Source organism: Strigops habroptila, chromosome 8 (genome assembly GCF_004027225.2).
Source record: "Strigops habroptila isolate Jane chromosome 8, bStrHab1.2.pri, whole genome shotgun sequence".
Taxonomy (NCBI): Eukaryota; Metazoa; Chordata; class Aves; order Psittaciformes; family Psittacidae; genus Strigops; species Strigops habroptila.
This window is the reverse complement of record NC_044284.2, coordinates 54,562,667-54,589,057: the sequence shown is the minus strand read 5'-3', so window position 1 is coordinate 54,589,057 and position 26,391 is coordinate 54,562,667. Positions and strand designations below refer to the sequence as shown.

Below are 26,391 nucleotides of genomic sequence, written 5' to 3'. Positions count from 1 at the left end.
ATCTTATTTTTGTTAAGTTTTACTAGTGGATTGGCAGGACATTTGGATTGGGAAGATAGGGGCTCACTTACCCTGTCCATTGTGATTGGATTAAAAACACATAGCAGGAGGAAAATGCTGGTTAAAGGTCATTGGTATCTTTTAGCAGGTATAATCTTTCCCCAGCAAGGGCAACTTGGAAATTGCCCAGTCACTTGCAATTATAAGTGCTAATTTGGTGTCTAATGCTGTGTTACTTTTAAATGAATTAAAGCTGTGATTTTGTGATACAAAATGTATGGTTCTGCAGCAGCTTAAACTGTCCCTGCAAAAATAGCCATTATTTTTTGACCATAGCATTCTTTGATATGGCTTATCCTATGCATGTTAGTGGTGGCTCAAAAGAGGGGGTGGGACTGTATTGCTTTCATATTACTTGTAGAATAGGTACTTCCCTACTGTTGAGAAAGCGTAGATAGGCAGGAAGTAATATATGAGGTGGTATTAGCAAAATGGTTTCAGATTTTTTGTGAGTGCAATATAAGGAATCTTTGCAGAAACAGAACCATTAGAGAAGTTTGAGGATTTTTGTTGGACTGAGGTCTTTAATACAAAAATTAGGTACCTTCTAGTAAAGAGAAGGTGCTGTAATTTGTGAGCTGCGAGAAGATGTGATCAGTCATTCGGATGTGTAGTTGAATGATGACACTGTAGTAGCTTTAAGAAGTGAAAGACAGATGTAAGACAGAAATGTGCTTCCATGTCCTTGGGAACAGTGTAAATGAAATCCATCTCTGCCCTGGAACGAGGACTGCAGCAGCTGTTGCTCCATACCATCTCCATCGCAGAAACAGTTTAAGAAAGGAATTTGGCACACTGACCCCGGTTTTCTGAATAATAAAGAATCTGTGTTAGATGGAATTGGAGGGAGGCTCCCAAAAAGAACTTGTGGTTCCTCTCCTTGCTTGCCAAATGGGATAGCTGTGAGACAATTTTTACCTCCAGTAGCAGTGCAGTCTCAAATGCCTCCATCTTCTGGCGTTCCCTAATCTTTACTGGCAAGTATCTCCTGCGAAGTCTGTCCACACCAAGCACTGAATGTGAATGCTAAGCAAAAGGCAAAGTGTTAAACAAGGTCGTGAGAACCCTCACATTATTCCTATGCCAAAGCCATGTTCTTCCTTCAGGAAAAGTTATTTATAGCTAGCTGAGATGTTGAGTGTTTTTGACTGACAGCTGTGCTTCAGCAGCACTTTGATTCCCAATATATATTTGTCTTTTATTAAAAAAATAAAGGTAGCAACAGCAAGGTTACAGTTGTGGAGTTCAGATAGGCAGTGACAAGCAGTGTCTGATTAACACTGCTAATCTGCCAGTTGGAAGGAATCCCAAGTTGAGAGGATCAGAACTCCTCCAGAAATCTGGCACTTGCCTGATAATGTCTCTGGCTAAGTGTCTTATGAGGCTTACAAACACAATACGCATACAGGACACGCCTCGAGTTATCTCTCCTGGCCCAGTGTTGCCCAGCTGAGGCTTCTGCTGGCTCTTCTGTGTTTCTCTGCAACCCTTGCCTTTCAGAATATGTTTAAGCCTTGACTGGTGATGACTTCTTACAGATGTTCTTATCTCCATTCCGCACCCTCATGCACTATTTGCCATGTTACTTAAAGCAGTTTCTTTTTAGTTATGCTGTCTTTTATTAGCAAACCAATGCAAGACCTTCTATTACATTCATGTATACCATTTTATGCTGCAAACTTACTCATGCTCCTTACAGTCAGAAGCACATATTAGACTTTTCTAACTTGTTTTCTTCTGAATATGAACCAACTTTTATTTTTTTTCTATGATCAAATTATTATTACATCCTTACCGCTTCTGTTTAATGACTGATGCAGAAGGACTGACAAGCCTGCTCAGGGCTGTAGACACCACTAAGCCAGAGGCAGAAGAACAGATGCCAGAAACTTTCTGGCTGGATTTTTATTTAGAGATATGTCTGGGGCTGTGTGGCAGTCTTTACATAATGCTATTTTGAATAACCTTCAGCAATCTCTAGTTTGGGAACTGAAGAAAACAGAAGTTCTCTGGTTGCTTTTGGCCTGTAAGTTACTTTCAACATCTCCTTGGCTGTGTATGCCAGTGCCATCCTGTATCCGCTCTCCCCAAATCATTTCTTTGAAGAAAACATAGTTTTGTGTGATTTATTTATTTATTTATTAAGGTAGGAGCATTTAACAATCCTGTAATCATTTCCAGTCTCTGTAAGAGCAGTAGGTGCTCAATTGTTGCTTTTTATAGAAGACTTACTAGTTCTGATGTGTCCTTTTTTAAATTGTTGGTAGCACTTGACAGTTCATTAGGAATGTAATGAGTTGATTAAAGATGGTCAGCTTTAAAATCTCTTTTGTATGCCATAACTTGACTTGATTGAATCCTGGACTCTGTTAATTGTTATGCCTGAGCTTTCCTGGCATTTTTATCATTTTATTTCCATAATCTAACCTTGGACCAGATCATATTCACTTATGGGAAATCAGTGTGTGTTTAGGCTGGTGGTAGAACATAGTTTGGTTCAGCAGTAGACTTCACTTATGAGGTTCCTGCTAATTCTTACAAACATAGGGCAGAGTCACAAACAGACCAACTCCTTTTGTTTCTCGGTGATTTTGTGTGTTCATGTGCACAAATGCCCAGGCACACAGATGCTTCGGGGCAGCAAACTCTGTCCGTGTTGAAAGGAGAGAGGTTAGAAAGTTCTACGGGTGCTTGATTCTCTGTTTGCTTCTGCAGAGCTGCATAAGTTGCACATAGATGATCCTCACTTGTTTATATCAAATGTGGCCTTTAATTCTTTTATGCCTTTTTAAGTGTCACTCTTTTGGGAAGTAACACTTGTGTGTTGTAATCTCTGCCATTTACACTCAGTACATGTTGTATACATTGGTCAATTCTAGCTAAATTTAACAGGAGACAGAGTTGTTGGAGGTATTAATGTTTCTATACATGGCTGCAGTAAAAGAAGATGAGTTGAACAGAAACTGTTAGCCACATAGAGACAGAGACCTGCTAGCCATTAGTACAAGTGTGCTGCTTGTCCAGGACGTCCAGTTGGACCCCTCTGATTGTAAATTGGTCAAACTGGAGCTGCCTCTTGCCAGCCACATGTATAAGAGGGGATCGAGAGGAAGTGGAACATGGTTATAGAACATGGGAGACAATCCACAGAAATCAAACTTTGCTCTAATGGTTGCAGAATAAAGAGTATTCTTAATCATACTGTTACAAATTGTAGTTATTTGCAGTGTAACTGACCAATTTTCCAAATGTTTTTACCAAAAAAGATTGCACAATTGAGACTGTTTATAAGGAAGTTTCCAAAGTTAGTGTGAATGAAACTTCCAGAGCATGACTGCAATTTTTATTGATGCTATATAGCATGGCATGAAAAATCTTTAAAAGTGCTTTTGACAAAGAAATGTGTTGAAATAAAAGTCAGACCTTAATTGTTGTACGAAAGCAATATAATCATCTGTAATTGAATTGTCAGAAATGCAAATGTTAGCATCTTGACATTTACCATTGCTGTTCTGTCTTTTCTAATTATCTTTATTAAAGGCTGAAATTAACAAAGGAAATGGCTGAAAATTAGGGATGGTTTGTTACATTAGGTGACATTTACCTCTTTGATACCCTTTATCTTGAGTAGGAGCTTGATGTTCAATTATTGTCTCTCTTCTAGGGAATTGCACCAAAATTGAGATTTTCTACAAGCTCCCTTATTACAGAAAGTCTGTTAAGCTCAGGAAGGAGTCACATACAGGTTAGCATAATTTAATTGTTTGCAATTTAATTTTTAGATTTAATATTGATAGCCTTGGTTCCAATTTTTGCATGTGCTGCTCACTTCAAACTTTTCTCATTCTTTTGTTGTGGTTACAGCAGTTATCATGGGTGCTTGACAACTTGATTAAATTTTTAATCAAGTATGAGTAAAGAGTGGGCTTGGTGCATGACAGTAAATGCTGAGAGTTCCTTGAATCTGAAACAATTATCAGCTGCTGTGTTCTATGATCAGCTGAAGTGTCAATCCCTGGTGTATTTCTAGGTGGGAAGATGCCTTCTCACCATTTCTTACTGACACTTAAAATTAAGGACAATGAAAGCCAGGTGAAGTCAGAGAAGGTATCTTATAAAAACCAAACCAATTAATTTAATTGTTTTCCATAACAGTATCAGTAACAGTATTGGAAATTATTTTTTTGTTGAAAAGGCTGTCACCAGTATTAATATGGAAATGCTACTTCTGCAATGAGCAAAGTTAAAGGTGAAGTAGCTGAGGAGACTAGGGGGAAAAAAATCTCTGATGTGTTTGTTCCTTTGGTTGCATTCTATTCTAGTCTCACAGATTGGAATTTTGGTTGGGTTTCCTGGCACAAGCTGTCACGTAAAGTTATTCTTATGTCCTCCTGTTTTTTGCTGTATTACTGGAAAAATGGTTCAGCATCATTAAAATGGAATGGTTGTCGGGAAAGCTTGCATGAAAGAAGGTTAGGGGACTGTTTGTGGCATTGCTAATTAGTTCACTGAGACGTTTCTTGCAAATTTAGCAAACAGAATGTATTGAGGCACTTAGATAAAGAATTAAAAAAAAAAAGTGAAAACAGTAATTGCCAGAAAACTAACTTCAGCTTGATTTACAATGTCCTTAAAAGTATTTAATATGTTATGAATGGCATATCAAATTTGCATGTGTTGCAGTGATTGTGATTGTGATTACACACAATTGGTGTAAGACAGAAGAAGCACAGCCTACTTCTGGTGAAATTGAAATTAAGCTTAGAGAATCAGGTCTGGGTTTGTTTGGGCCAGTTCCATACTCTGGCTCACTACCAAGTGCACAAGTGCTAGTACAGGCATGAGAAAGACCCTGGCATGAATAGTCCGAGTGATGCCACATTCAAACTGTGTCGATGCAAAACAAACACACAGCTGCAGCCTCATTCACTGTTGGGTGGAGAAGTGATTCAGAGCAGCCCTGCAGCGAAGGAGTTGGGGGTGTTGGTCGACGATAAACTGAACATGAGCCGGCAGTGTGCGCTCACAGCCCAGAAAGCCAACCGTATCCTGGGCTGCATCAAAAGAAGTGTGACCAGCAGGTCAAAGGAGGTGATCCTGCCCCTCTACTCTGCTCTTGTGAGACCTCACTTGGTGTATTGTGTACAGTTCTGGTGTCCCCAACATAAGAAGGACATGGAGCTGTTGGAGCAAGTCCAGAGGAGGCCACGAGGATGATCAGGGGGATGGAGCACCTCTTGTACGAAGACAGGCTGAGGAAGTTGGGGCTGTTCAGCTTGGAGAAGAGAAGCTGCGTGGAGACCTCATAGTAACCTTCCAGTATCTGAAGGGGGCCTACAAGGATGCTGGGGAGGGACTCTTCATTAAGGACTGTAGTGGTAGGACAAGGGGTAATGGCTTCAAACTTAAACAGGGGAAGTTCAGGTTAGATATAAGGAAGAAGTTCTTTACTGTGAAGGTGGTGAGGCACTGGAACAGGTTGCTCAAGGAAGTGGTAAATGCTCCATCCCTGGCAGTGTTCAAGGCCAGTTTGGACAGAGCCACGGACGACATGGTCTGGTGTGAGGTGTCCCTGCCTATGGCAGGATGTGGAACTAGATGATCTTAAGGTCCTTTCCAACCCTAACCATTCCATGATTCTATGTAGAGAGAAAGGCTTGAAGGCAAGCTGGACATTTCATTTCTGAGTTCTTCAGAACTGAAGTAGTTTGTGCAACATTCAGATTTAAGACTAATGTCAATTTCCTCAAGCTTGAAGAAGTCTTTCTAACAGGAAGAAGAGTTTTGCTATATGATTATTTTTAATCTTTTATAACCTGTGAATTTGGGCCACATTTGAACAAAAAGTCTAATTATATCCGTACTGTCGTATTCAAAGTTAAAATGCTGCTGACTAAGTAGCCTGGTAAGAGTTGCAGAATCTAGAGTGCCTTGACCTATAAAGCTTGTAGAGTAATTGATTGCTCATTTAATGCCAGGGTTTACAAAGCAATGATAATGTGTTTCCAACAAAACTTCAGTGTTGGAAACAGTTTCCCAGAATATGAAATCAGTCACTGAAGAAGTTAATAGTTACTTGGAAGGGATGTCAGCCCTGATTCCTAGATAGGCTTTGCTGGTTGTGGGAAGGGAGGTGGTGAGGTTGGATGTTCCTCCACAGTGCTTGTTTCTGTTGTATGTAAGTGTTTTAAAATCAATGCCAACTCAGAGATAGACTTTTAAGGCAATATTGGATAATAGTGGGATTTTTGTAAGTTTTAGCTTCAAAATCTGTATTGTGGGTGTCAAGTGCCAGCTGTACAAACAAACAGCTGCTTTGCCTCTTCTTTTGCAGAAGCATTCACACAATTTGAGAAGATCTTTGGAAGATGCTCTTCAGACATTTTTGTTGGGAGTTTTTTAGGGAGGGTGGTTTTTGTTTGGTTGTTTTTTACTAAACATAGCTTCTTGATTATAACTCCTTTCCTTAAAGAACTAGTAACTTCACTATGATCCAAGAAAATAACAATTTCAGAGAATTCACTGAGACTTCTTGTAAGGCTTTAGGCAACTCTAAATGCACATAAATTAAAATATTAAACAGGCTTCTAGTTTAATTCATGTATTTTATTTTAAAGGGCAAGTGTTCTAAAAGGTTAAAAAAGCGTTTAAACAGATGAGAAAAGTGCTTCAAATCTGTGTATATCCAATCCAGGTAAAGTTTGTGTGAAATGAACTTGTGACAAAATTCAATTTAATTTTTTACAGTCTCTGTACACTAACTGTGTGAGAAAGCTAATTGGGTGAGTATCAGACACTCTACCTTAACTAACATCTAGTAATGTGTGGTTTAACCTCTTTTTGGTTACAGAGAAAATGATAAATATGTTGTTGCTTTTTAAATTGCTGTTTGATGATAGTTTTATGAGGGGAACTTCAGCTGACATAGCATCTATTTCTGCTAAAATTATTAGTTCCCTGTTTACATTATTTTCAGTGATCTTTGTTCCACATGCTGTCAAAGCAGATAATTTCTCTTTTTCACTTTAGGGTGATTTGAATTTGGTACATCACTCAACCCCAAATGGAAAATTGCAAACAAAGTTGCCAAAGAAAAATACTCTTTCACCTGAGAAAAACAGGCACATCTTAGCAACAAAGAGCTACGAGCAGCCTACAATAGCTTCTAAATCACGTTCACCATCTCCATACACAAAAAGACGAATGTGTGAGCTATCACAAGAAGCCAGGCAACGACTGGCCCATTTAAAACTTGGTCCTTATGAATTCAGAAGAGATACCGATAAACCTCCATTTGTAGTTAGACGGGTTTGTATTCTCTCCAAAGTGTTTCCAGCTTAAGCTCAGATCAAATATTGTTCTTTCACTAAATATAGCTCCAAAATTTCATTCAGCTCTTAGTTTAGATGAATAATTTTTCTCTCCTTAACAGTCTGTCACATAGTGATTTAAATGTAAAATTAACTAAAATAAAATTTCTTTTATCCGCGTTAGTAACAGACAAAGATCAAATTCTTTCATGAATATCTTGGTTAAATTCTCCAAGGCTCCATTTCTTTTCTTCTAGCGCACTAGACAGGATAATAGGTGTATAAATTCAGCTTGGAAGTAATTGATATTGGTATTAAAAATTCCTGAATAAGACTTTAAAGAAAGAGTGTCTAGTCACATTCTGAACACTTGCACTTCCTCTCTTTCAACTTTTTTTATGTTGGCATCCTGTGATCTTTGAAACACTTCCTTTGCTCAGAGCTACATCTCTAACACTTTGACTCATAACACTAACACTTTGGTTCATAATCGACGTGACTTTAGCACCCGCATAAGGACTTTGTTAACCATACGTGAAAAATTGTTCTGGAATTAGCTACTTACTTAAAGAAACTGTGTTTAAGTGCTTTAATATGAAGGGGGCAGATTTCCCAGCCTCTTGGAGGATGATATTCTCATATTTATTTTTTTCCCCTTTTAATATTTCGTATAATTGCAACGATCCTTTATTTTTAGAAAACTACTTTGAATGTGTAGGGGCAGAAATGGGATTGTTCTGACTCTGTGCTATGACATTTTGATTTGCCTACAATTCTGGAAACTTGTCGCAGCCAGTGAGAATTTAGTGTTTAATTAGTTTCCTTCTCACTTTATTTAATATTTTTCTAGTTTATGTACAAATGAATTAATAATATCTTGTCAAATTTCAGAACTCTTTTCCAAGTTTTATTCTACATATGAGTACCTTGAGAAATTCAGATTAGCCTTAATAAACCACTAATCATTCATTAACATACTGTTTCTCTCTCTCTCAGATATTTTTCTTTTATCTCCTTTTAATCAATTCTTCAGGTTTTTGAGCTATAGGTGAAGTTTAGTTTAATTAGAGCATCTTTAAACACTGATTATTGATTCAATTGCTTGGTTGTATTTGTAAAAAAAAGGAAAAAGCTTTTCTCTTAACGTACCATATCCTGACTTTCATGGCCTTTCTAGACTGAGAATGCTCTTTTAAGGGCAGCTTTACTGCTGAGGACTCTCTTGGCCTGGAGATTTTGTTTTAAATGAAGATTAAAATTAGATTGTGTGAAATGTAACTTTTTTAATTAGGAAGAGATTCAGATCTCTCTATGTGACATCTGAACTGTTTGGAATAAGTATGAGATACAAGAATTGGTTCAAAAACTGCAGACATGATAGATGAAGGAGAAACTATCTGCATTTTTTTTTCTTTGAACAATATGATATTCAGAGCTTTCTAGACCTTCCTAACCCTGTTTCCGTTTATGCTCAGTAATGTTAATAAATACTCATAATGTAAGCAAAGTATAGTAAAATTAGTTTCAAATAGTATTTAAAGAAAAATAAAATATTTCAGACAGGACTAGATGTGATCTTATGAACAAAAAGAAAAAAAATAGGAATTTGTATATCTGATACTGATCATTTTAACAGTATCTTTGCTTCAGGTTGAACAGCCAAGTCCTGGTGCTAAACTTCATACCTGTTGTCACACACGAGAAAGTGCAGCAGAAGCCTGGACCAAGGTAGACTATGGTCAGTATTTTCTACTGTATGTCTCATTAATGCTTTTGTTTTCTGCAGAAATGTCGGTCTATAACAGAGAAAAAGCTGTTCTTTCTTCCTAGGAATAGGAAGAATACTGCATAAGCTACTGCTGCGAAAGGTAGTTTTGAATACTTTACTTCATGAAACTTGAAACATAGTTCTATATGGTATGAAAGTAGGAGTAGAAAATAGCAAAGCCCAGGCGAGGACTCTCTTTCACTCCACTTGTTTTGATGAGTTGGATAGTGCAGCAAATCTGCACCTCAGCCTGTAGGTGTGTTGATCAAGCTTGGAGTATTGATCATTTTGAAGTTTAAGGGCTCTTTTGCTTCAAAAATGCATATTTATTTCAGCAGTATTTGTGAGTAGTGGATCAGTGGCTTACCATTATTAATGAGCATCCAGGATGTGCTCCACTATCTGCTTCATCATTCATTGGTGTCAGTAAGTGAGGGTTTAATAAACGGTGTGGGACCAGAAATTTAAGGAAGTACCCTATAACTTGATTTTATTGCATATGTCTGGCAATGTGAGGATTTCACGTCTCATCAGTATTTGTTCATTATGTGTGCTTTGCCTCATTCTTATTGTGCCTCCTCACTAATTATAAATTGTTATGTAGCAAATTATTATGAATTTGTTATTTTACATTTGTTCTTTGTAGTAACACTGAGTCTACCTCCAGAGGATTCACTGGTTACCTGCTTGTGTCTTGAGGCTTAACTGTAACTTCTGAACAAAACAGATTCCTAGGATTAAAAACCTTAATACTAACAGTACAGTTTAGTCCTTTTGGCTTTCATGCACGTAGCTTGTAGAGGGGTGTGTTTACATTGCTGTACAGCATAGAAGTACCTCTTTGAGCTTGGGTCACAATGTGAGGGTTGTTCAGTTCAGACTGACAGAAACAATCAAGAAAGCAGATATAACTTAATGTCAGTCTTGCAGGGATGAGTCTTGTATTGACATTGGTGAAACATCCTAACCCCATATTGACCTGACATATGTTTCATTGAGCTTCATACTCATGTTTGTGCATCAGTGGTGAGAGATGAAGTTAAGAGATGATAAGAGGAGGGAAAAGTGGTCATAAGGAAGCTTGTCCAGAGAAGATTAGTAAAGTAGTATAATGTACATGAGAGTTTTTGGGAATGGTGGCGCCTGATTTTACATTGATTTAGGTAATTAATAGCTTAACAAAAGCTATGACACTGCTTACACCAATTAATTATTATAAACATTATATTCCATTACATGTGGTAGTTGTTTTCACCTAAAGAAGGTGATCTCCTGAAATAGTCTGAGACTGTTTATAATTTCAGAATGTATAATAATAATAAATCATAAAAATAAATCACTTTAGTACTATTTGGGAGGAGAGGTAAGCTATTTTGTAGATTTCATAAAATTTAGGACATTTGGATTATTTTTTTAACTTCTTCTGGGATGCACCTTTTTTCTTTCTCCAGATTCTTCTGTTCTTGGCAGCTACAGACCTAAGCAAGCCAAAGTGAGTACTCTGAAATACTGCTGTTTACACATTGGTTTTTGGGAAGCTCTGAGTGAGGATTGTCTTGCACGGGTATTTTTGAAACTTTATCTACTGTAGTATCAAAAGCAAGAAAAGGGACATGTTAAATCTGATCTAACCCAGTTTAAGCCTGCTGACAGATTATTTACAAATAGAAAAATGAAACTTAACACTCTATATTTGTGCTTGTAGGTGTAGGCCTTTCTTCTCCTTGGCATTAAGGCTTGTGGCAAGGCTATAGAAGAGCTTTTAAAGGCAGTTGACATTTGCCTTCCCAGTTGTTCTGAGAGCAAACTTCAGTCTAGAATTGTATAGAAGGGTAGCACTTGTGCAACTGGGAAGTCACTGTTCTGTTATTTCACATCCTTCATTTTAGCTGCTTTGTGTGTTAAATGGATCTGAAGAATGATGTCAGGGTTCCTTTGGTTTTGCTGTTTTTTATTCTTTCCGTCCTCATGTAGTTGTTTTTGCCTGTCTTCCTGAAGTACTGTAGGAATCATGGGTTTAGACATTTAATTATATATGCCCTCTTGGATTTCCTAATGGCTGGGAAAACTGATTATAACAGGGAGGAGGAAAGAAGGGGAATTATAAGGATAAACCTTGCTATCTATTAAGTGCACTTTTGTCAGATTCTAAGCTTTTATTACCAAGGATTGCAGTTTTGCCTACCATGTAAGTCCAATATATTGTGCCGCTTCTGGTTTGTTCCATGGCTGTAAATGAGACACTGTAAAGAAAACAGGGTATTTTTACTAAATGTGCTAAATATGTATTTTTGCTTTTGGTTTTTTTTTTTAAGATGGCTATTTTAAGGTCATGTCGTCTCTCCCGTCCCTCTGCTCTCTCCCCAGTGGGAAAGTAGATTTTAGAAGCAGTAGATTTTATGCAGGTTAATTCATCATGTTCTTGATGCCAGTAATCACTTCTGATTCTCACAAAATTAGGGCTGAAGAGAATGTATCTCTTTTTTGCCAGAAATATAATATAGCTTTGTTTAAAAGGAGCTGTTTCCCAAAGCTGAGGGAAGAAAACCCAGCGGCCTGGAAAGAACTTATGAATAACCTGATTTCTGTTGGTCTGGTTTTGTTGTGGGTTTTGTTTGTTTTCCTCAGATCTGGGAAACAGCTCCTGTAGAAGTCCCCATGCCGAGTAAAAGGTGGTAACCCACAGAAACATTTGAGTGGAATGTTTCATGTTAAGTGGAACCGTAATAGGACTAACTAGTGTAGTGAAGAGTGAGTAGAAGATGAGTAGATGGGCCTGAGTTTTCCCTTGAGGAACATCAAATCATGAGAGAACAAAAAGTCTAAGAACAAGGGGTGTCAGGCTGAGGAGAGGTCTAAGATTCGTGTTCTTTAAACTCTCAGGCATCATTCTGAATCTGTGAGACTTCTGGGAAGGGTAAGCCTTTAAACTGTGCAATCAGATGAGGTGATAAAAGGGCTGTTACAGTGGACTTTGCCATAAGATGGTGTGTAAGATACCAGCAAAATCCTCTTTCTATGAAATGAGGTTCCTTGTTCTTTCTGTAGCCCGCAGATATTCCTGCATGTATGTGCAACCTTTAGCCTTTTGGTTTGAAAAACAGAAACATGAAATGTGTACATCTTGGTATAATAAATTTTAGCAAGGTTTGTGGGGTTTTTTTACAGGCAAAATCTCCTCATGGAAAATACTTTGGCAGCTCTGATGTTTGCAATGAGGATATGATCTCAGGTCCAGCCAACAGACGGTCCCATTCTGCTGGTTCATTAGAGCATTCGGCGTCTCCAGCACTTCAGAAGCATTCTCTAAGTTCTGTGCTAAATCGATCTTCTCTAAGGGAAAGGTAATGTCCTGGGTTTGTTTGTGCAATTCTGGAATTATTAACATGAGCAGATGATAACAGTGCTTGCATGACTGTAGTTTGCATGTTTGGAGGTACGCAGGCTGAAGAGACCGAAAAAATCTTTCCCCAACAACTGTGTTGTTTGGCTTTTCTTCAGGTGCTGTATTTGCCATCCCCTCTCTGCTTAATGAATACAATCGTAATAATATGGCAATAAAAAGGATCTTTGACATCTCTGCTGCTAACCTTCTCTGAAATAATGAAGCCCCAGATTTCAGGCTGCTAATGTCCGTCAAAAACAGAATACTTAATCTTTGTTTCAGAGACAAGTAGAATCTCAGGAACGTGACCATAGATACATGTCAAATAGGCTTTATGGGAGGTAACTGGAAACCTTTTTTCCTTCTGACTTTTAGTGTTTGTAAGCACATACTTGTGGCTATGCTGTAGTCAGATGCATGAGTAGCGTGCATAACATGCTTGGGCTAGCTTTAATCTAGTAAATGTATTATATTCTAATCTTTCTGATTTATTGACAGCTTAAGATTTTGTTTTGTTTGAGTTGAAGTGTGGGTCTCTGCAGGAGTTGTGTGTATATTAATTGCTATATTTAAATCAGTTTTCTTACTAGTCTCCACTGACCCCAGTGGAGTTGGGGTGGAGAGTTTCCAATATCCCTTAGTTCAGTGGATTTCAATCCCTGGGTTAGTATTCTGGGCAAGTCTCACAAGCTTCAAAGTCTCATGAGAGTGAGAAGAAATGTCAAAAAGCAACAGATTTTTTCTTGCTTAAGTCCTCCAGTCCTTCAAGGCGACTATTCCCTACTTCCTGCTGAGTGCATTTGGTGCACAATGCTTCTACTGTACATTCAGTTTAGCAAGTTACTAGGTGGCTTTCTGGGAGCAGAAAATCTATATACAAAGCTGGACCTGAATAAGCAAATACATGAAATAATTGGGAGAAGCTGAGGATCAAACTGATGTCCTGTCCTAAATGCTGAAGTGTTTACTGAGGCCCTACTTGGAGATGTACTTTAGTGGCTAGTTCACAGTCGTTCCAGTCTGTTTCACCTGTGTTACCAGTGGTGCCTCAGTTAGTCAATGCTCACAGGGTGCCTTTTAAAGCCTACACACAGCCTAATGCTTTTTTGCCAAAGAAAAATTGTCTCAGGTTTTTTCTCTAAAAAGAAAAATGACAGATGGCAGGTGGGGATTGACTTTTTAATATTCATAAAGATTAAGTTGGTGTTTTAACATCTTCTTCTGCTTGAAGACTTGCTTGTTTGTTGATCTGTGTAATAGTATTTCCTGAGAACTGTTATACAGAGATTAGGATGTATCCGGGGTTTGGAGGAGGTTTCTTTGTCGTCTTGTCTACCTCCCCACTCTCTTTGATAATGTCAGTGCATTAGTTCCCTATGTCTGGGGAAGAGATATTGTAATGGGGATTTTTTTAATCCTTTTTGCAGCTGGACTCCTTTTGGGGAGGAGAGGAACTTTTAAAATGCATTGTATTTAAAGCTGACAGTGTCCTTTATATTGATAGCAGAAAAGTCTTGTATGTTGTGAGCTGCTGTTACATGCATGGTAATTTAGTCATCTGTCACTTAATCTTGAACTTGTCTAAATGTTCTTGCTGTTTCCCTTTATGAGCCTCTTTTCAGAAGAGATTTGTGATCTTGTGAAATTATGGTTTTTCTTGTTATTAGGACAAATGTTCTCAGCTTTTTAGAGATGTAACATCTCTTTATGTTACTCTTTATGTTAAAGATGTAAGCACTTTTGTCATCAGGAAAAAATCAAAATGAGAAGGTAAAGGGCACAGGCTCAAAAAATTTTATCTCTATTTCATGCTGCTGAGATAACAGTTTTAGCTGACTGTATACTGAGAGTTATACTTGGAATGACGAACATGGAGCAGAGGTCAGTGCTTGGAAATGCATGCAAACGCTGCTGTTCAGATCGTAGAAATACAGAGAAAATCAGTACTACTGAAAGTACATCAGTGTTAGTGTATTTGCAAGAATATAGGGTCTTATCTCACAGTATTTGGTGTTTATTTCCTCAATTTTATTTTGAATTACAGACACAAAGAGCTTAGCATATCCAGGCTTATATTTTTAATGCTAGTCAACCCACAGTGAAGATGGAACTTGACTCCCCACCTCGACCTTTAGTTCTATTTTTCGCTTTATTTTGTTTAAAAAAGTAGTGTGAAGTGGATGTGTGTCTTCCTGGGAGTATTTCCCAGCGCCAACTGCTGAGTAACTGTGAAGTCACTGCCATACTTTTCCAAGATACAGAAACTGGGGTCTTGCATAAGGTTCTCTGAGCCCTTTCGTATCCTTTCTAGCAGTTTCCAGTCCCTTTCTGTGAGCCTGCTAGAGAGACCACAAGGACAGTCCTCTCTCCTTTTCCCCTGGGTTTGAGCCAAAAGCAGAACTGTAAATAGATTTACTGCTGAACCAGGGCAGCAAAGTTTTGAATATTTATTTTTCATATTTTAGTTTTGCATTTTTCATTATTTAGGTCACCTAACATTTGCTGGTGTTGCAAACTGACACTCAGCAGAGTGTGGCTGTACAACTCCACTTCCCATTTTGATTCTAGCTCCTGTGCAGACCAGTAGTACATACACACTCTGCAATTCCTGCCCATGATGTGTGGCCAGCAGTGAGTCAATGCAGTTGACTTGTCCCCATGGTCTGATTGTTTGTGCATAGATAAGTATCCTTTTGTGGATAGATAAGTATCCTGTATGCTTTGTGAAAGAGCATTAGCACTATATTTCCCTCAATGCTGCTGCAGGAAAGCAAAATTCAAGTCCAGTCCTTGCCTTCATAGTGTGTATACATCCTCATGCTCTCCTAGAAGATGGTTTTTCCTGGGGACTTACAAGCTAAGCCTTCCTTGCAGCACTGAAACCTGCAGCAAAGTAGCTTTCTTAAGAAAAGGAGGAATAGTGAGATGGATTCTGTAAGGTCAAGAAGCCCTATGAATTAAGCTATGTGCTGGCACAAAAGAAATCGTTTTCTGAAGAGACTACAGCAATCACAGAAGTATTTGACCATTTCTGTTATGTTGAGAGGCAAAGCTGCTTCTCATGCATTTGGGATCAAAGGATTCTTTTTCTTACTCTGGAAATGGCAGGCTTTTGCTTTTGTTTCCAGAGTGAAGTGCAGCTCGATGTCTTTTTTTATGGTCTCCTGGTTACACTACTGATATGTGCTCTTATCCACTATAAAATTTAACAGAAACCTAAGTTCTCTTTGAAGTAAGACAGAGGTTAACTGTCTGGATCAGATGCCCTTCTATAATATTCCTCTATTGTTTTACTGCCATCTTTTTATATTATATCTTTCCAAGTACTAGGGAAATACCAGCATCAAGTTAGATATTACTGATGATAGATATAATGATAGATCCTAATAGTTAAATATTAATGAAATACTAGATCCTACATGAAGTCCTTGAAGACTCCAGTTATCAGAAGCTTTGGCTTCAGTGATCATGAAATGTGTCACCACAGGATATTGGGTACTAGTTTTGCTGCAGAGCAAAATCCAGACACAGGTAGTTCACCTAGTATTTTAGAGTGTGGCACGTATCCTAAGACAAGGTTTACTTCTGTGCAAGTATGTAAGTTCTGACAACTTTCTACTACAAATGGAACACTGAAAAAATTAACTTTTTGGAAAAAAAGCTTGCTATAGGGAGATGCTGCAACTGGGCTTCCTGTCTGTTTCTACCCATTTAAAAGTAATTATATCTGATTTTATTTTGAATTTACTTTGGTAGTAAGGTTGTTCTTGAATCTTTTGGGTTTATCACTCTCGCCTCTTGGGGAAGTTTACTTATTTTGCATTCTTTAAGTTAACTTCTGGAATCAGCACTTGAAGATCAGTGATTTCATACTATATTTTGCAAAACTGAGCAGTAGCTAAGCCTTGATTCATATTTTTGAGCAACATCTGCACTATTTGTCATCTTCATTGGTTGATTTTGCTGCAGCAGTAAGTAAATTTGAAATCGATTGCTGTCAAAGCTGTTTTGTGTATAAATTAATAAATTCAGAGAAGATAGAAAGTAATGGAAAAGCTTCCAAAGAGAATAAGGAGGTGCAGCCCATTTATGACATACTAATGATTTAGTACCAGCGTAACTTCAACCTTTTGGGGGGCAACTGCTCAGCTAGGGTATTGGCCTTCCTTGAAATCTCAGAAGCTTCACTTTTTACATGAGGATGATACATCCTGTCATAGTTTTAAGGGCTAGATAATGAAACTTAGAAGGGAAAAGAAAGCCTTTTCTAATGTAAAACCTCAGCACTGAATGCATCTCTACTGCCTGAAGGCCTAACTGTAAACAGGGCTTGTGAAAGAAAGAGGAGCTAGATAGAAAGGATGAGAAATGTTTACTCTTCCCCCCCCCCCATTTCTTACTGAAGAGGTACACAGCTAAGCTGTCAGCTTCTGCTTCCAAATATTTAGGTTTCTGTGCTTTGATTTAAGGCCTTGTCTAATTGTTTCTGCTTCATAGTAGTATTGTGAAAGCAGCCCACTTCTTCCACTTCAAATACTGTGAGAATGTAAGGATTTTTATGTTGGCATATTTTCATTACAATTCAGGAACTGGTATGTACCAATACAGTCTCTAAAACACTTCTGTGCTGCATCTACACTAAGGTTCATAGCCATCAGTCATTTTAAGAAAAAGCAAAACAAAATTGCATCCTTTACTAAGTAGACCAGTAAAACTCTTAAGTGTAGCCCAGCCTTTCTATTGTGCCTCTATACAGACCAGTATACACTGAGGACCAAGTTCATCTTACTGAATTACCACTTCACATGCTCTTAAAGGAAAATAAAGCAACTTCTCCACTTACAGTGAATACTGCATAAATGCCTACTTGGATATAAAATCTGTGAGGTTTCTCTTCTATTTCAGAATACAATATATTTGGCTTTCTTGAGAATCTCTCTTCTTTCATGTATAAGTTCTTGCAGATCGTGTTTTCTTCAGATTATAGTTAGCTTTAAGAGTTCTTTCTCCCTCTTCCCCCCAATTACAGTAGTGTTCTCTCCAATTGAGAATCTGGTGCTACAGGACTTCATTGATTTCTGTCCTCTGATAGTTTGTCCTTGTATGTGTATTTGCTCAGCATGAAGTCTGTATCTTTGAAGCTGATGAATTCTTCATGGAGGCCGCATGCACCGAGTCGTTCACAGGCTAGGAGGTGTAATGGTGGGGGAAGGGGTCATGGTAGGCTTTGCAAATATTCTGCAGTAGGCTTCTGCTTTAATTCTACTTATATGAAATGTATTAGTATCTCCTGCTGAAATGTGATATTAACATTTTGGCTATGTGCAAGAGGATGATTGGATTGTCTGACATTTGAAAATGCCTATTTATTGCAGCTCTCAAGTTTGCAAGCTGCTGTTTGGCTACAATACATGGGTGGATGTGTCCTGTTTGTATTCCTAATGGAGTATTTCATCCTAATGGATAAAATTATACATGAAAACAACTTTAATCTTTAGCAGAAGATCTAGACTGTCTGCTTGGCTTCTTTTTTTGTTTGTTTGTTTTCTTTGGGTTTTGTTTTTCATCAAGGTAGATGTTGTCTGTATGACCTTAAAAAAAATCCTTATCTCATAAAAGAAAATAAATGCCTTTAGTCACATTACAAGGAAAATGGTTCTGTTTCCTTGATCGGACTCAATACAACATCTTTGAAATTAATCTTGAGAAGTTGTCTGATTGATCTGGCTTTTTCTAGGTCACTGAGCTATATTTCCAAAGTGTTTATACAATCTATTGGAATCAATAAACAATTTAAACTGATGTAACTGCAGAATGTTTGCAAGTCCCAGGGAAAATTGAAAGTATGACAAAGAATACAGCTGTAGAAGTTTATTTCGTTTATCAGGACAAACTGTCATTGAAATGAAATTACTTTCCTTTCAACATTGCAATATGATAGTGACACCTTAATCACATAAATAAGTAGGTAGTCATTTTAAAAACTCGTTATTGGTGATTTTGGGCAAATGGAATCCCTTTATTTATACTCTTAAGAAGCTGTGCTATAAAGCCTGTTTTATAAAATATTTCCAATAGGAGAGTTAGAGTATCATAAAAAGGTTTCACTTCAGAGTAGGGCTGTTACATTTCAGGCATGATTTTATTTTAGCTTGAGTTTTGGTTGGAGTAAATATTAACATTATGACTTTAAATGTGGATTAGACTCTATAGTTATTACTTAAATTAGACAATAACAATACTAGAAAAGCTAATTAAAAAGAAGCTGGTACTGTTTTAATCACACTCCAGGTTTTGATTTTCTTTTCTGTTCTTTTTTTAGGGGGGATAAATGAAGTTAAGGGGGGATGTGTGAGTGTCTAACGTTTCTTATACCGCAGCGCACACTAGTGGATTGATCCATAAAATCACCCGGAGAAAGAAATTTAATAGTTCTTGAATTAAGTACTTAAATCTTTTTCTTCTTCTGCGGACATAGCCACGTATTTTCTAAATGAATACAATAGCAAGCTGGGTTTTCTTTTTTCCAGAAGTAAATACATTTACCTCCAAGGATGTTTGTAAATTTAAGATTAATAACAATGATCTGAAATCTTACATATGAATTTCATAACATTTATTTCCCAAAGGCAATCTATTCCAACTTCTCTGTGGCAGAAACCTGGATGTTGGAAGAACAGCAGCAGCTGCTGTATAAATGAGAGAAAATGCCATGACTTCATGGGTCTATCTTTTATTTGTCAAATGGGAAATGACTCACTCTTACTGCATCTAGGATGCAGATTTTTAAACATGCATTTTGGAGATTCTTTAATACTAGTAAATGTTTGGAAATGCTAATGGGAAGTCATAAGATGATAGTACAGCTCCAGTCCCTTTCGTTTACCTCTCTTCTTTATAAAAAGAAGAAAAAAAGGATGGGGTTTTTTTTCATACCACCACCAGTGATAGAGCACATGCATTATAATGCAGTACATCAAACTGGGTTTGACTGTGTTAGGGAAATGGATGTTCCTGCCTGCTTAACGGACTTAGACTTCTGTTTCTTTAAAGGCAATGCTTTCCTTCCCTAACGAAATTCACAAACCATTTGCTTTCCCTTAGAAAAAGTTATGTGAGATCTTTTAGTGCAACAGATCGTTAGATTCTAGTATGCGAAGGAATTGAACAGTATGGATTTACCATACATGCTGTTGGGTTTGAAATTATTTGTAAGTGTTCAGGATGCTAATGCAATTGCTATAACCAGCTTTGTGAAAATTCTTGCCTTTAATGATCCAATAATAAACAATGTTAAATGACATTAGAAATGTGGAGAATACATCCCCCTATAGATATGTGATTCAGCCTTCCAATATTCTGTCATTTCTTGGTACCCTTTCTTGAAGGAAAATAGAAGCATTCAGGAAAAGACAATTTGATTTACAGAAACTCAGAAATAGTCCAAAAATATTGGGGCTATTTAGAACAGAGATCTATTTCATAAAGGTAAACAGTAAAAAGTGAGCCCAAATAAGTTGATAAGATACAAGAAAATAGAAGAAAGTTACTCAAAAGCAGAGAAATGGTCACTTTCTACTCACATTTCTGTTTCTCCCTGGTAATAGAAGGAATGATTCAAAAGACTGCAAAGAACTCCCTGCCCTGCCTGTAACCTTCAAGGCAGTCTGGCACTTCCCATTGTCGGGATCCTGCTTCCATTAATTTTAACATTGACAAGTTACTTGTTTTGTGCTAAAGCTTTCTATGTGTACTTGATTTGTCCTTTTTAGAAAGAGCTGTACAGTTCTTTAGCTGTATTGAAATTTCTGGAAGTCCGATGAAGGTAAACTAAGCCAGGCATGATCAGATTGGGGATAACACAGTGAATGTGATAAGCTGGAGGGAAGAGGGCAGAGGGGCTTGCGGTCCTAGTCTCACAAACCCATGCAGAGCCCACTGTAGAATCTCAGGGTTCAGAGTCATGATGTTTTATCCACTGCATCAAATTTGTGAAGCCAGCTATCAAAGCATGTCACTGTTTCTTGTGCTCCTAATCCACTCAGAGTATGGCAGCCCAGTACTGCTGTTGGCTGTTGTTCCACCAGCTCAGATTGCACTGGTATGGCTTGCCAGCTCACAGCTTGCCTGGTGACCTGCATTTGTATTAGTGTGATACCACATCATGAGTTTTTATTTTCCTGGTGCAAAATCAAGTTCTCAGAGGTTAGGAAACATTGAAATGAAGATGTGCAATCTTGATTTGGTGCCCTGTTTCTATCCACTGTGATGAGATTGTGTAAGTAACCATTTCATAACTTTACACCAATAATTTTTTCCTGATGTTGATCTTCCCCCCCACCCCTTTTTCTTTTTTTTAATAGTGCATTTTTGAGTGAACTAACATGTGGTTGGTGTGTAAATCATCCTATTCTTAAAATCTTATTTGCCTTCCTTAACAGTCTGAAAATAACTATTGACATGAAATTTATAGAATCGAGAATGGTTTGGGTTGGAAAGGACCTTGAGATCATCTAGTTCCACCTCCCTGCCATGGGTAAGAGCACCTTCCACTAGGCCAGATTGCTCAGAGCTCTGTCCAACCTGGCCTTGAACATTGCCAGGGATGAGGCAGCCACAGCTTCTCTGGGCACCCTGTGCCAGGGCCTCACCACTCTCACAGGGAAGAACTTTTTCCTAATATCTAATCTAAATCTGCCCTGTTTAACCCATTGTCCCTTGTCCTATCACTACAGTCCCTGATGAAGAGTCCCTCTCCAGCATCCTTGTAGGCCCCCTTCAGATACTGGAAGCTGCTCTGAGGTCTCCATGCAGCTTCTCTACTCCAGGCTGAACAGCCCCAACTTTCTCAGCCTGTCTTCATACGGGAGGTGCTCCAGCACCCTGATCATCCTCGTGGCCTCCTCTGGACTTGCTCCAGCAGCTCCGTGTCCTTCTTATGTCGGGGACAGTAGAACTGCACACAGTGCTCCAAATGGGGTCTCACGAGAGCAGAGTAGAGGGGCAGAATCGCTTCCTTTGACCTGCTGGTCATGCTTCTTTTGTTGCAGCCCAGGATAATTTCAGCCAGCTTCTGAACTTGCTGAGACAGATGAGGGTTTTGGTTTTTAGTGAAGTGCAAACAAATGTGCTGCAAAACATAGAAGGATAAAATCCCAACGTAGCTGTTAGTTGTAAGTCACTCATATCAAGCAAGCTACCTGGGTTTTAATTTAAAAAAGCAACTTAAAATGCAGCTCTATCTTGTGAAATAAAGATTGTGAATTTGCAATTTTTTTACTCCATGGACTTTCCAGTTTGCACTCATTGGGGCTATCTTCCTGTTGATTTATTCCAGTAAAAAGAATTTCATGTGTATAATACTTCCTTTAAAAAGAGGAAAATAAAACCTGATCACTGAGAATGGAATAACTGTATAGCTTTTCTATCCCGTAGAGACAATGCAAACATTACAGAAATATTACTGAAGTTACAAAATCATCAACATTTTCTGTTCCACATCTTCTGTTCGTATTGTTACTGCTTTGAAATGGTTCTTTACTTGTACCCCAGAGGAGCAAAAGAATCAAACCTAACCATTGTGTATGTTCCAAATAGAAGGAAATCATGCGTGCTTCATAATTTAAAACAAAACAAGAACAAAACCGACAAACAAACCTGAGTCAAAAGCATGTTTGAGCTTTCCAACAAGAAAATATTTCTTCCCTTTGTTTTTTCTTTTCCAGATTTAGCTCTGGTTGGCCTTTACCAGCAAATGGAGAGGAGATCCACACGAGAGTGAAAAATATTTTAAGGACACACAGTGCTAGACAGCGCCTAATATTTGTAAGTTTGACTGCAGACTAAATCCTTTCTTTTCTCCAAGATGGCTGAGGAAGAGAACTGTGCCTACAGTCCTGGATTTATTATAATATTGTCCTTTTGAGGCAGCCTTGATTGTAGAAATATGGATTCAGTACCTAAGCTGAACTGTTTCACACTGATTTGAGTAGCCTGCTTATGTGTAGCTGCTATAGGTAACTCTTTCATGGGTTATTGAGAACAAATACTTTTTTTATATATATATCTGGTTCTCCACTTCCAATTTAAGCAAAAAATATGTTACAGATCTGTAGAACATCAAGGCTTAACGTGTTGTGCAGCTGCACATCAGCAGCTGCTTGTATCCAGCTGTTTGTAGAGCTAATATTATTCTTCAGATGTGTGCTTTTTTCCCCTTAATTACCTGGCTTTCGGTGAACAGAGCTCTTTATCTAATGAGATTATGCCTGGGATCAGAATATTTTGTCCTTGAGACTGATGGAATTTTGAAGTGTAGTTTTAGACAGATAAAAATTTTTGCTTTTGCGATTTTGAGAAGCCCAGTTGTGGCCCAGCACAATCCCAAAGCATTGTATAAACTGAATAACAGGGATGTTCATCTGCAAAGAACTCAGGGTCTTAAGTGTGAGGTGAGGTAGAAGAAAGGTAAGATAAAAGGATGTAAGGATGAGAGGTAGGTAAGATTAAGATTAGGAGCTCTGATGAAATTACTATTTTTGTCTGACAGTCTTAACACACAAATGTTATTGATAGGTTAGAAGATACACGAGTCTCTCAAAGTGGAGAAAGACATCTTTTTTGCTTCAGTTTTCCCTCTTAAGGGGAAAAAAGGAGTGTTGATAGGAATCTGCTTTTGAATGGTCCTGTAATTTTAAGTTACTACTGTCCCCATCTGTCCATCTTCCCTCTCTGATGTAGTTTACTGTATCAGTGAGAAGTGTGAGTGCTCTGCCCCATCACCTCACACTTCAGCACAGGAACAGCAGGCATAACACACTGGCACATGAGCTGTGCTGGCTGGGATGCAGTGACTCCACTGACTACAGTAAACCCATGGCAGAGTGGAGGATGTTGTCTCAAGCCACTGGTTCAAGATGTGCTGAAAAACATCTGTCTTAGCTCTGAAGTCTCAGTTTATTTATCTATCTATCTATTTCCCCAAATTCAGCCATCCTGGGCAGTTCCTTGTGTTGCCTGCGTGCTCTCTTAATCCGACTATTTTCTCTTTTCTGTTCAATCTTCATTTTCAGCTTAGTTGTTGTGCTTTTTGCTTTAAACTCAAGAAAACCTTCTCTCATGCATGCTAAGACTGTTTGATTTAGTTCATGCTGTACCTCCCTGGGTTTGTATACCAACATTATGATTTTGTGAGCTGCTGCCTCTCAAATAGAAGATGCCCATCACACTTTTCTGTGTCTGCTACTCCAGAATAGGTACAAATAATGTCAAATGCTTCTCTGATGTTTCAATGAAGTTAAGATAACAAATTGGATTTCATGACAGTCTAGCATCTACATGTAATGAAAGTTTGCACAGCCTGATCTATCTCCAGTGGTCCTTGACTGCTTTCCCTGAGCAGTAGACAATGACTTTACAGTAAAAGATATTTCTATTTTGTTAGGAGAGCTGGATGGGTGGTTACATGGTCTCTCCAGTCATAAAGACTATTAAGTACAATAATGGGTAAAGGAGAATTCCATCATTTTCTTCCTATTTACTTACATAATATCATAGAATCATAGAATAGTTAGGGTTGGAAAGGACCTTAAGATCATCTAGTTCCAACCCCCCTGCCATGGGCAGGGACACCTCGCACTAAACCATATCACCCAAGACTCCATCCAGCCTGGCCTTGAACACTGCCAGGGACGGAGCATTCACAACTTCCTTGGGCAATGCATTCCAGGGCCTCACCACTCTCACAGTAAAGAACTTCTTCCTTATATCTAACCTGAACTTCCCCTGTTTAAGTTTGAACCCATTACCCCTTGTCCTATCACTACAGTCCCTGATGAAGAGTCCCTCCCCAGCATCCTTGTAGGCTTCCTTCAAATACTGGACGACTACTAGGAGGTCTCCATGCAGCTTCTCTTCTCCAGGCTGAACAGCTCCAACTTTCTCAGCCTGTCTTCATAACAGGATGTGCTCCATCCCCCTGATCATCCTCGTGGCCCTCCTCTGGACTTGCTCCAACAGCTCCGTGTCCTTCTTATGTTGAGGACACCAGAACTGTACACAATACTCCAAGTGAGGTCTCATGAGAGCAGAGTAGAGGGGCAGGATCACCTCCTTTGACCTGCTGGTCACGCTTCTTCTGATGCAGCCCAGGATACAGTTGGCTTTCTGGGCTGCAAGCGCACACTGAAGCCGGCTCATGTTCAGTTTATCGTCAGCCAACACCCCCAAGTCCTTCGCTGCAGGGCTGCTCTGAATCACTTCTCCTCTCATCCTGTAGCTGTGCCTGGGATTGCCCTGACCCAGGTGTAGGACCTTGCACTTGGCTTGGTTGAACATTCTATTCTAGAATGATTATAACATACACTGGTATTCACTTGTAACTGCAGCACTGCACAAATACGCACAAATTTGCAAGCATGGTATTAGATTCTTGAAGCATGGTACTTTCTGTTGCCTTTCTGTTAGCACACCTTGTCACTTCCAATATCAAACCTTTGCTGAATACTCACAGGGGTTAAAAATCAGAGATGATGCTTTTCTGTTTCCTTTCCTGTTGAAAAACCTCAACATGTTGTGCCCAAGAAAACCCAGATACCAGGGTACTGGGTAAGATTTTTGAGTCTTTAATTAGCAACATGTTCAGAACAGTGTTGAAAAATGACCATTTTTCTTACTCCGTTTTCTTCCACCTAAGCAAGAGGAACAGGAAGATGTTACAGAGAAATCTGACAGTGTTTGGTGGTTGTGTACAGCTAACTTGTGAAAGCTGTGCCAACAGCAGCTGACCTGCTTAAAAACAATGAAAATCAGGTCTACTTGCAGTGAGTACTGTAAAATACACCAAGATTGGTTTGTTCTTCCCCAGATAGCCCACATGTTACACCCACTTGTTGCACAGTGGATGGATGAGGTAAATGGGATATCTTGAAGGTGAGGGAATAGTAAAGCACTGGCAATGTGTCGAGTATATTTTGGCTCCTGTCTGGATCCTCTTCCAAACTTTGAAAGGTTAAAAAGTATCTCTCATTTTGTTTCATTCTGGAGCCTAGTGCTGAATAACTATTCCCAGAAGCATTCAGCTGTGTTTTCCAAAATTTCGTTTCCATAGTGTTCTATAAAGCTATTGTGACTAGAGCTCTGCTGCGGATTCCTTAGGGTGCCCACTGTAGCTTTCTGCAGTGACATTCTGACAGTATCCATAATGTTTCCATCTTTTTTTTGCTTTCCAGAACATAATTTGCCTCTGGCAAATGCTGCAGTTTTATTTACCACTGTACCCCATTTCCTCTTCAGTGCTTTGTAGTCTGTGACTGCTGAAGGAGGAAAATTTTCCTGTTTACAAACACACTTATTACCTCATATTACACCACAATAAATTGTGTTAGGTTTTTCCTCATCCATACACCTGCCATTCAGCTTGCTTTGCATCTTACTGCCATCTTCCACTATATTCGTTGTCTTTTCTCTCAGTTTTATATTACCAGCAAGTGTGATGACTTTTACTGCACAGTCTTTGTTTCCAGTTATTTCTTCTATAGCATGAAAGATGATTTTGTTTACTAATCCTTACAACAACTGGCTTCTGCTGAAAGCCTCACTTAGTATCACTTCTTTCATAGTGTCTTTGCTCTTCAGAGTAGAGTAAACGTGGTTGTGTGTGGTGGAATTTCTACCATCCTGCCTCAGGTGAGCAACTGGCTCCCTTCACATAAAATGTTGTCTTTCTTACTTACCTAAGAAGGCATATATGGTTTAATTAATGTCTAGATAGCGTTTAGAAGATCAGACTGCTTTCTAGTGACTCCTAAGAATGCCACTGAAGGGTCATTAAGTGTATCATAGATATTTTTTTTTTAATTGGCTAAGTA

The 26,391-nt window shown here is 38.5% G+C and overlaps 1 protein-coding gene across 9 annotated transcripts in view; it reads left to right on the top strand.

Moving 5' to 3' along the window:
- SPATA6 (spermatogenesis associated 6) overlaps window positions 1-26,391 on the top strand; it is a 52,388-nt gene that overhangs the window by 11,238 nt on the left and 14,759 nt on the right. For 7 of the 9 annotated variants that reach the window (XR_003992614.1, XR_003992613.1, XR_003992615.1 and 4 more), the window contains exons 6-12: window positions 3,725-3,805; window positions 7,090-7,368; window positions 9,021-9,108; window positions 10,590-10,630; window positions 12,307-12,482; window positions 22,249-22,348; window positions 26,159-26,209. Coding sequence is in view for 6 of the 9 variants with exons in the window: in XM_030494649.1 (XP_030350509.1) it covers window positions 3,725-3,805; window positions 7,090-7,368; window positions 9,021-9,108; window positions 10,590-10,630; window positions 12,307-12,482; window positions 22,249-22,348; window positions 26,159-26,209 (816 nt within the window). In the remaining 3 variants the exon portion in view is untranslated. The remainder of the gene's footprint in view (window positions 1-3,724; window positions 3,806-7,089; window positions 7,369-9,020; window positions 9,109-10,589; window positions 10,631-12,306; window positions 12,483-22,248; window positions 22,349-26,158; window positions 26,210-26,391) is intronic. The other 2 variants (XM_030494651.1, XM_030494650.1) reach the window with 1 other exon arrangement.